At 51.3% G+C, this 10,621-nt stretch overlaps 1 protein-coding gene and 1 long non-coding RNA gene across 3 annotated transcripts; one reads left to right on the top strand and one right to left on the bottom strand.

Moving 5' to 3' along the window:
• Positions 1-2,487: 2,487 nt before the first annotated feature.
• IL10 (interleukin 10) lies at positions 2,488-6,424 on the top strand (the record flags this gene model as incomplete). Its single annotated transcript, NM_174088.1, is given in 5 exon segments — positions 2,488-2,646; positions 3,459-3,518; positions 3,815-3,967; positions 4,982-5,047; positions 6,124-6,424. Coding segments are annotated over 5 exon segments (531 nt in total), but the record flags the coding sequence as incomplete, so codon positions are not given.
• Positions 2,640-5,620, bottom strand: LOC104974370 (uncharacterized). Of its 2 annotated transcripts, none has more exons than XR_003029682.2 (3): positions 5,534-5,620; positions 3,860-4,995; positions 2,640-3,621 (listed from the first exon to the last, which is right to left on the bottom strand). It is a non-coding gene; the product is annotated as an uncharacterized lncRNA (long non-coding RNA). The 2 variants fall into 2 exon arrangements; XR_003029685.2 differs by having other exon boundaries at positions 5,485-5,572.
• Positions 6,425-10,621: the final 4,197 nt, after the last annotated feature.

Genomic DNA, 10,621 nt, shown 5'->3' with positions numbered 1-10,621 from the left:
ACAGGATACTCTCCTATGCCCATTCCAACACAGGAAAAAGGAAGCTATGTGCCTAGCACATTCCAGAGGCCAGACCCTGTACTCAGCACCAGGTATATAGGATAATGAAACAGCGCCAGGTCTCAGAGAGCTCACACTGTCTAGCAGAGGCAGTGGGGTACATGGATGATAGCAGCGGTTGTTGTCGATTGAGTAGCGTAGAGGGGCACAGGGCACGGTGGCAAACTGGGTAAGAGGCGGTCTGCACCACCTGGGTCCAGAAGTAGGGCCTCTGGCCTGAGGGATCTGCCAGGCTGAGTCTGCACCCAGAACACCCATCTCAGAGAAAGGTTAGCCCTGTGGACTAAAGCAAACACAACCCAGAAAACCCAGGAGCCAAGAGGTGAGGGGCAGGGCAGAAGGGATGCAAAACCCAGTCCCTGACCCCTTCGCTGTGTTTCCTAGTGGCCAAAGTCAGAACTCTTAGCTAAGCCCAGTGTAAATATGGCAGGAGCAGCAATTCCTGAGTCAGTTCTACACCTGTATAATATTTTAATTTTATTAAAGCATTAGTCAATGTATAATGTGTTAATTTATGCTTCAGTTATACATATATACATATATATATATTCTTATTCATTCTCTTTTCCATTATGTTTTATCATTGGATATGGAATATAGTTTCATGCCTATTTCTAAAACTTCTTTCTCCCTTCATGAGTCTTGGATTTCTGCCTTCACATTCCCCAAGGGGTGGGAAGTGAGGCTACAGCCCACTGCTCCTGCCCCACGAGGTACAGCGTGGGCCTGGACCCTCTTCCTCCTTCCTGCCCCCGCCCACTCACAACAGCCCCGGTATATCCACCCTCCTTGTCTGGTGCAGTGAGCTTCTTTAATGGGGAAGGCTCAGAACCCAGGGCCACCAATGCTGATGCAGGAAGGCAAGGAAATAACAGAAACACTGGAGACACCCTACGTCTGGATCCACGAGTTACCTCCCCGATCCCCTGCCCATGTGAAGCCCAAAGGCCCTCCAGCAGGCAGGAGGCAGGTACTGCTGCACCCTCAGGATGGACAGAAAACAGGCAGAGGAGGGTCAAGTGACTTGCCCGGGTTTAAAGCATGACGGAGCCCAGGCCTCCTGGCCCCTGGATCGGAGTTCTTCACAGGAGAGGCGGGGAGAAGCCCCTGCAGAAGGAGTCAAGGCACAGTCTCCACCCTTTCCTTCTAGTGGTAAGGCAACATTCCTCACTACATCTGGCTTACTCCACCCCTGCACACACACGCGCACACACACACACACACGAATGTGCACATCCAAAGAAAGACAAATAACGTTTCTTTGGAAGGAGAAGGGTAGGGAAGAGGGGATAAAGAGGCCTCATATCCAGCCTCCATAGAATCTCAACTTATTTTCCTTGTTACTTCTGCTTCTTTCTCCCCAAGTGTGAGTCTCCAGCCAAAGCAGTTCACAACCCAGAAGAAACCTAATGCCTCTTTAATCCAAAATTTCCATTCTGCACCCTGGGGCCAGTGTAGAGTAGGGAATAGTTGGCCTGAATGTCAGGCAGACCTCAGTGCAGATTCTGGCTCCCTCCCTCGGCGCCCATGCACAGGGTACCTGACACCTCTGTGTCTCGGCTGGTTCACTGTGCAGTGGCGGGGAGGTCCCGGTGACTGGCAGGCACAGCTTCCAGTGAGCATGGACTATGCCTCCTAACACCCCCTGAGGATGGGGCAGCGGAGGGGGTTAGAGGCATAGATCTGAGAGTCTAAATGAACCCAGGGCTAGGGAAGGAATCTGGAGCACACCCCATGCCCCTGACTGTCCTCTGGGAAGCTGGCCACTTTGAGGAGTAATCCTGGAACATAAAAAAACCAGAAGGCAGCTTTGGGGACATTTAGCTCACATCTTTGTTTTCTTCTGGGGAAACTGAGGCCTGAAGAGTTGAGGTAACTTCCCAACCCAGCAAGAAGAAGCCCTGAATATCAACGCAGGTTGAGGAGTTGATATTATTTCTTAATCACATTGTATTCTGGAATGGCCAATTTGCCCTCGTCACTGTGATCTAGAGACACGTGAATGGAACCCACAACTGTGGGTCCCTGCGTACAGAGCAGCTGTTCACCCCAGGAAATCAACTTTTTTTTTTAATTAAGAGAAGTTGAACATTATTTTTAAAGAGAGAGAGAGGTAGTTTCTCCTAAAAATAGCCATATGCAGAAGTTCATTTTTCACCCATCTCTTTTGCTTACGATGCAATATTTAAAAACTTTTGAGTAAGAGGTTCACCAAATGCAAAGCTGGAGAGGTCTAGGGAAGGGAGGGGCAAAGAAACCTTTGCCAGGAAATCTGTGAGTGACACTGTGGCTTTTTGTGAATGGGAGGCCTCACACAATATAAAAGGGGGCACAGTAGGTGAAGGTCTACACAACAGGGGCTTGCTCTTGCAAAACCAAACCACAAGTCCGACTCAACGAAGAAGACAGAGCTCCGCCATGCCCAGCAGCTCAGCCCTGCTCTGTTGCCTGGTCTTCCTGGCTGGGGTGGCAGCCAGCCGAGATGCGAGCACCCTGTCTGACAGCAGCTGTATCCACTTGCCAACCAGCCTGCCCCACATGCTGCGGGAGCTCCGAGCTGCCTTCGGCAAGGTGAAGACTTTCTTTGTGAGTATAAAGCCCTCCTGTCCCATTTCTCCCTTAGGACCGCAGGAAGAGCCATTCTGCAGGCACTCACAAGAGCCTCCTTTTCACTCACCTCCACCCTCAGCACCCATTCCCCTCGAAGCTGAAATTCTTAAGAGTCCCTGGTCAAACTGTGGGTTCAGTGAGTTAATCTGAGCTCTGGTGATGTAGCAGATTGTGCAAGAAAAGTTGTCTTTAAAAATGTAAAGGCACATCTAGCCTATGCTAGAAAATCTGTAAAGGATTCCTCTGGAGCTCAATACCTCATTGGCTGGGAGAGATCTGATTGGAGGTGAAGATGTTCCCAAAACCCCGTGGCAGGGATACAAAAGTTGCCTCAGCTTGGAGGGCTTCCAGAACCTGAATGACAAATGGGTTGGAGGTAGCGCATACAGGGGGAGACCTGCAGGAGAAGATGCTTGCCACTCCCAGAGAACGGTCAGTGCTGCAGCTGGAGACAGCAAAGCAGAGGGTGCTGAGGGGTTGGGAATGGGGGTCCCTGCACACGTGACGCAGCTCTACAGAAAGAAGACTGGGACCCAGGCAGGCTTCTGCCTTGCCTTCAAAATCAGCCAGGTTTTTAAAAGAACTTGATCCCCGGAGGAAGGACCTGGTTTAACTAAGGGCTTCAGCGCTGCTGAATGTCCTGTTTCAAAACCTCTCCTTTCCCTTTTGGAGACAGGGCTGTGTTGACTAAAAATCAAAAAGTCTCTCAATAAAAGGATATCAGAAAGACAGTCCTTCTCAGTATTGCTCCAAACCTTGGGTTCATTCTCCTTCTGTTCTTCTTGCAGCAAATGAAGGACCAACTGCACAGCTTACTGTTGACCCAGTCTCTGCTGGATGACTTTAAGGTGAGGGCTGGGGTGAGTGCGTTTGGCGGGGGCAAGGAGCTTGCGGTGTGCCCAAGGGAGACTCTGCTTCTTCGCCTGCAGGGAGCTGGGTCTGCTTCCTTCACTTCAAAAAAAGGAGAAGTGGGAAGATCTTAACTCAGCACATAGCCAGAGGGAGGCAGGGGGTTGGGTGTTGCCAAGGGCTCCGTTCCAGGGGGAGGTGGCCACTGAACAAGGTCCTTGGGGAACAGAGCCGTCCTCTCAGGCAGTGTAGCCCTTCCTCCCGGGTCACCACCCGCCTTGGTTTCCGCCCTCAGGGTTACCTGGGTTGCCAAGCCTTGTCGGAAATGATCCAGTTTTACCTGGAAGAGGTGATGCCACAGGCTGAGAACCACGGGCCTGACATCAAGGAGCACGTGAACTCACTGGGGGAGAAGCTGAAGACCCTCCGGCTGCGGCTGCGGCGCTGTGTGAGTAGCAGGCCAGCTCTGGCTCCTCTGGGCTCGTGCTGAGACCTCCTCTTCAAGCTCTGCTCTCGCCCAGAGACCCCGGGACACCAGCCCTCGGGGCCCCTGCCCCTCCGGAACCCCAGGCCTGGCTCGGCTGTTTCTGAGCCGCGGGTGGGGGTGGTTGCTGAGTGCTTACATGTGAAGATTTGCAATAGCTTTCCTGTTATTTGTGAGTCATTTGTGGGTTATTAGCAGTCCCCGGCCTCGACGTGAAAGGGGCCCAGAGCTTCAGCCAGGGCTCCCTTGTCCCTGGGGACAGAGGCCCTGGGCCCCACGGAAGCAGGCAGAAGCAGAGGGCCTGGGAGAGGGAAGGCCCCTTCCTCTTCTTCTCGACCTTTTGAAAGCAGAGCTTCAGGTGGGGCCCGGCTGACTGCCAGGACTGTCCTGGCATTTTAGAAGAGCCAGGGGGATCCTTGGTCCCAGGCTAGTGTCTGCGAATAATCCCCCAGGATTACTGATCCCTCCAACTGCAATGATACCCTCCCCACCAGTTTCCTCTGCTCCCTCGCCGATGTTGAGAAATCAGTTGGGCTGTATTTGCAGGACAGCGCTAGGCAAGGGGGTTGGCTGGCAGGGCTGACCCTGTGTCTCTGCTCTGCGGGGCACTTAGAAATGGTCCTTGTGGCTGGGACCAAGGAGGGGGACAGGCCAGAAGCAGGACAGGATGGAAGAAGGGCTGGCTCAGCAGTCTGGTTGGCACTGGGATGCGCCCGGAAGGAAACTCCAAGACAGAGGTGTTGATGCAGCCTTGTTAACGGTGGGGAGGAGCTCCTAGAGACACACATGCCGCCTGGCCCCTGCCTTGCTGTGCTTCGTCTCTGCCTGGTGGGGAAGGGTGCCCAGGCTCAGTCCTCCCTGAGATGCAGGGTGGGCCTTCAAGATGAGCTGGCCTCCTCCTGCTCCCAGGCTGTCTCCCAAGCACGGTGCATCTGGGACCAGCCACCAATGTTGCTCATACTCTCTCCTTTTCCACAGCATCGCTTTCTGCCCTGCGAAAACAAGAGCAAGGCGGTGGAGAAGGTGAAGAGAGTCTTCAGTGAGGTGAGGCTGGGCTGCTGGCAGGGAGGGCCTGAGGACCGTGACCTCCATCCACTCTCGAAGGGGCAGAGGTGGGCAGGTGCTCAGCAGGCCCTGAACTTTGCTCGGAGGGAGTGTGGGAACCCGGCAAGTGGGGTGACCTCTTCATCCAGTGAGGGGCCGCCACCTCAGTTATATTTGTTTTCTGTGAAGTGTCTTTGGGGGTTTCTAAATGACTGCTCCCTGCCTTCGCAGGCCTGCCGGTTGGGCCGGCCCGCCAGCTGTGAACACAGCGAGCGGGGTGCTGGGGAGAGTGACAGAGGAAACAGAAAGTAGCTTGTTGGGATCCAGTCTGAAGCCGCACGTGCAGGAAGCTGACACGTGAACGTGCACTTACAAACACACCCAGGGGCGCAGCCTGAGCACCCCGAGCCCAGAGCAGGAAGCAGAGCTCTCCTTACCTGACTTGACCCCTCTCTTTCCACCCGCCAGCCTCACCACACAAGGCACCTGAGAATCTCAGCTCTCAAACGAAGTGGCCTTTCTCACTTCCAGCTGTCCATGAGCTCTTCTACCCCATTTTCCAGAAGCCGCGGAACCTATGTCCTCCTCGTGGGTGGGGGACAGACCCTGGGCAGGTTCCAGTATCAGGGGCCATGAACCTCCCTGCAGTAGGTCAGAGCAGCGGGGCTGGGCCTGCTCACTCCACGGGTGGGGGAACATAAACAGGAACAAGGCTACCTCTCTCTCTCTCTCTCATTGTCTTTCTTTCAAAGTGGTTCCGCTAATGTGTTTTCATCAGATATTGAATAAGCGTCACGTGAGCACATGACGTTTAAAATTGCTGGAAAAGCACCGTTCGAAAAACCACACTTTGCAAAGTGAATGTTCCTCTTGCTGCCCACCGGGCAAGGTCCAGGGCAACGCATAGCCTTTGCTGACAGTCCGGCATCTCTCCAGATGCCCAGAGTCTGTCCTTCATCTCCCAATGCAAGCAAGCTAGTGCAGCCTCTGGGCCCAGGGTCATGACCTTCCCAGCAGGGACCCACTCACTTGCTCAGAGGGAGTTTTCACTGAACACGTCTTGTCTCCCCACACAGCTCCAAGAGAGGGGTGTCTACAAAGCCATGAGTGAGTTTGACATCTTCATCAACTACATAGAAACCTACATGACAACGAAGATGCAAAAGTGAAGCATTCTAGGGAAGAAGACCTCCAGGATGGTGACTCTACTAGACTCCATGACGTAAACGGAAGACCTCTGAAATCCAATCCAGGGTTCTGGGAGAGCAGAGCCAGCTCCCTGGAGACCTGTACTGTGCCTCTCCCCTAGAGTATTTATTACCTCTGATACCTCAGCTCCCACATATATTTATTTACTGAGCTTCTCTGTGAGCTATTTAGGAAGAAGCCGAATATTATACTTTTTTCTTCAATATTTATTAATTTCACCTGTGTTTAAGCTGTTTCCATAGGGTGATACCCTATGGTATTTTAGTGTTTAAAAAGAAATTGTAAGTTATATAAAGAAATGTTCCTTGTGGAGCCAATTGCAGTTTCCATTCCAAGCCTAACCATGCTTGCCAGCTGTTGGGCTGTTTTCCCTGACCGCCCTCTGATTTCTCTTGTCCCTGGACCCACCCGGGTCCCTGGGCTCCCCGAGTGTTATCGAGACTCTTACACTCTTAGGAAGAGAAACCAGGGAGCCGCTTTGACGATTAATAGTCCAGTGGCTCTGAGGGATTCCCCTGACCTCATTCCCCAACCACTTCATTCTTGAAAGCTGTGGTCAGCTTGTTATTTATAACAACCTAAAATTGGTTCTAATAGAACTCAGTTTGAACTAGAAGCAACTCAATTCCTCTGGGAATGTTACATTGTTTGTCTGTCTTCATAGCAGATTTTAATTTTGAATAAATAAATGAGTCATTAAAACCATGTTATGGTGTTGGTTGACTTCTGTCTGGCTAAAAATGTTCCCTTAAAGTTTCCAAGATAGAGGGAAGTGGATGAATGGATTCTGCATTCCAGGGAAAGAAAGCTGGATACCACCTCCCAGAAAAGGGAAGCCTCCAAACCTGATCGGGGGAAAAGCGGTCACCCCTTCAAATGCCAGGAGCGAAGGCCACCATTGTCTTCCCACAGACTCAATCCTTTAAAGAATGATCCTTCAGGATCGTGCTAATTTTCAAGGCTAAGGATGAGGTTCTGTACATACCAAAATTGAAAATCTAGGCCGAGGAACTTTTCTGGCGTTTTGGTTTGGGGGTTTTGGTGGAGTTTTGTTCGTCTTGTTTTTTGTTATTCTTGTCTGCTTCTTCAAGCCCCAAAGTGCCAGGGGTGAATATTAATTTGCCCGGGTTACTGCAAGGATTGAGATGAAGGGCTAGCGTCTCCGGACCCTAGGAGACGGTCCTAGTGCACACAGTTGGCTGTCACTGGTATTCACACCTAAAATCTACCAAATTCTCCTTGAGCTGAGCTCAGAGGCAACAGGCTGGACCCAGTAGGGTGGAATACAAGCAAGGCGGCCCAAGGACTCAAGCTGCCGCGTTTCTGCTCTCTCCATGAGCTGCCAGACAAACCTGAGATCGGCTTCAGACTGCGGTCTGCTGGGAGGGGCATGGTGGCTGGGGAAGCCCTGCTCAAAGCCCCATGACTCGAGGCAGAGAGGGGAAAGAAGGGCTGAGGAACCCCAACCCCCCTCACCCTCTGCTCAGGCAGCCCTGGTCGGAGGAGGGTGGGAGCCGAGCGGCTGTGGTCAGTTTTTCAGTAAAACCTGACTCACTCCGGTTAAAGTAACCATAGGAAGGAAGTGGGAAGCATCAAAGCTGAAATTCTGAGATGAAAGGTTAGGGTTGAGAACGGAGGCTAGCATTAAAGAGAATAAAATAGTGTCATTTGCAGCAACGTGGATGGACCTAGAAATTGTCATACTGAGTGAAGTAAGTCAGACAGAGAAAGGGAAATAGCTCATGACAATTCTTATATGCAGAATCTAAAAAGAAATGACACAAATGAGCATATTTACAAAACAGAAACAGTCCCACAGACTGAGAGAATGAACCTACGCTTACCAGTGGGGAAGAATGGGGGGAAGGGATAGTTAGGGAGTTTGGCCTGGATGTGTACACACTGCCAAGCAGCAAGGACCTCCTGTGCAGCACAGGGAACTCCGCTCACTGTTCAGTGCCAGCCTGGACAGGAGGGGAGTTTGGGGGAGAATGGATACGAGTGCATGTATGGCTGAGTCACTTCAGTCACCTGGAATTATCACAATATTGTTACTCAGCTATGCGACGATTCTAAATCACTTCAGTCTCGTTCGACTCTGTGCGACCCCGTGGACTGTAGCCTGCCAGGCTCCTCTGTCCATGGGCTTCTCTAGGCAAGAATACTGGAGTGGGTTGTCCTGCCCTCCTCCAGGGGATCTTCCCCACCCCGGGATCAAACCTGCCTCTCTTAGGTCTCCAGCATTGGCAGGCAGGTTCTTTATGACTAGCGCCATCTGGGAATCCCTAATCAGCTATACTCCGCTATAAAATAAAAAGTTAAAAAACAAAAAAGAATGGAGGCTAGCAGAAGACAATGAAAGAGGGAGGAAGGCTCTCTATATTGAGAGGGAGAAGAAGCCACAAGCCCCTCTGCTGGGATAGTTCAGGTGGTCGGGCTCACTGACAGGTAATGCACTCTAACTTTGGTTTGAGGTTGACACCTCACGTGAGGGAAGTGGGCATCTGAAATCTCACCTAGAAAGAAACTCACCTAGAGAACCCACACTGCTGATAACATGCTGTCAAAAACTGACTTCTTGAGCACTTCTTTTGAGCCAATCCGTTCTCGGCATGCACGATGTGCACCAGTTACACTTGATGATATTTTGTTGCTGTTTTCTATAAGAAGAAACTGATGCTCAAAGTGTTGTTCGGGCTGGGCCACATGAGTGATGTGGAGAACGGACCAATGAGAACAGCAGCACGAAACGCCTTTCCCTTGGTACCAATTACCTATCATTGCACCCCCTGCCCCCACAAGTATAGCAGCTCAGAACAACAAACGTCTGTTATTTCACAGTTTCCATAGGTCAGGAATCTTGGGACAGCAAGGGTCTCGAAGGAGGCTGTAGTCAAAACGACAGCTGGGGAAGCAGTCACTGGAAGTCTTGACTGGATCTGGACAATCACATGCCCAACAGCACACTCACAGGGCTGTTGGCAAGTGGCCTCAGCGCATCACTGACCGCTGGCAGGTGGCCTTGGCTTCCTGCCACATGAGCCGCTGCACACAGCTTCCTGAGCATCTTCACGACACGGCAGCTGTCTGCCTGAGCCAATGATCCAAGTAGGGGGGTGGGGGGCGGTCACGGTATACTTTTGACCTAACCTCAGAAATCGCATACCATCACTTCTGCCACATTCCATTTGTTAGAAGCACACCATTAAGGATATTCCAGGGGGGAGGACTCAGATTCCACCTTTGGAAGGACAGAGCATCGGCAAATCTGTGGACATGTTTTAAAACTACTACACCTTTCTAAGAATTTAGAGGGAATTGCTTTGAACCATCCATCAGGCTTCTGGATTGTCAAGGGGAAGGAGGAGATTTGGATAGATATCAGAGTGCGTGGATAGGTCATCATCAAGGATCCTATCCTCTTTGGTCCTCTCTTACGCTGCTGCTGCCAAGTCGCTTCAGTCGTGTCCGACTCTGTGCGACCCCATAGACAGCAGCCCACCAGGCTCCCCTATCCATGGGACTCTCCAGGCAAGAACACTGGAGTGGGTTGCCATTTCCTTCTCCAATGCATGAAAGTGAAAAAATAAAGTGAAGTCACTCAGTCGTGTCCGACTCCTAGCAACCCCATGGACTGCAGCCCACCAGGCCCTTCCGTCCATGGGATTTTCCAGGCAAGAGTACTAGAGTGGGGTGCCATTGCCTTCTCCAGTCCTCTCTTATAGGTTCAATCTAATATTATTACTTCTCTGAGCCTCAGCGTCTCATCTGGAAAATGAGCAAAACTTGTTTTCCAGGTGTTGTAAACTGAATGTGTTGCCTCAAAATGTATGTGTTAAAGCCCTAATCCCCATTGTGATGGCATTTGGAGACGGGTCCTTTGGAGGGGAACTAGAGTTAGATGAGGTCATAAGGATGGGGACCTTGTGATGAGATTAGTGTCCTAATAAGGAAAGATGGCAGAGAGCTCATGCATGTGTGGTCTCCGAGTCTTCTACCTCCTCCCAAGCACAAAGAAAGGAGATCGCGTGAGGAGAAGGGGCCTTGGGATGAAACCTTCTTTGCCAGCACCTTGATCTTGGACTTTCAGCCTTCAGAACTGAGAAAAATAACATCTTTTGTTGAAGACACTCAGTCTCTGGCACTTTGTCATGGCAGCTTGAGCTAACTAATGCGCCAGTGTGATGTCAGAGTCAAGTGCAATGTCAGGTATGAAGATGTTCATGTGTTTTGAAGGGACATGAGATGCAGAGATGAGGCTTGGATGGGGACTTTGCTTCCTATCTTTATTCTCTAAGAAGAACAAACCTCTTCACCTCCTCCCATGTCGGCCGGTCCCCTCACAGCAGAGGTTGGCTGTCAGTG

The sequence above is a fragment of the Bos taurus genome, chromosome 16 (assembly GCF_002263795.3).
Source record: "Bos taurus isolate L1 Dominette 01449 registration number 42190680 breed Hereford chromosome 16, ARS-UCD2.0, whole genome shotgun sequence".
NCBI classification, from domain to species: domain Eukaryota; kingdom Metazoa; phylum Chordata; class Mammalia; order Artiodactyla; family Bovidae; genus Bos; species Bos taurus.
Note: the sequence above shows the minus strand (reverse complement) of the source record. Positions and strands in the feature narration are given on the sequence as shown.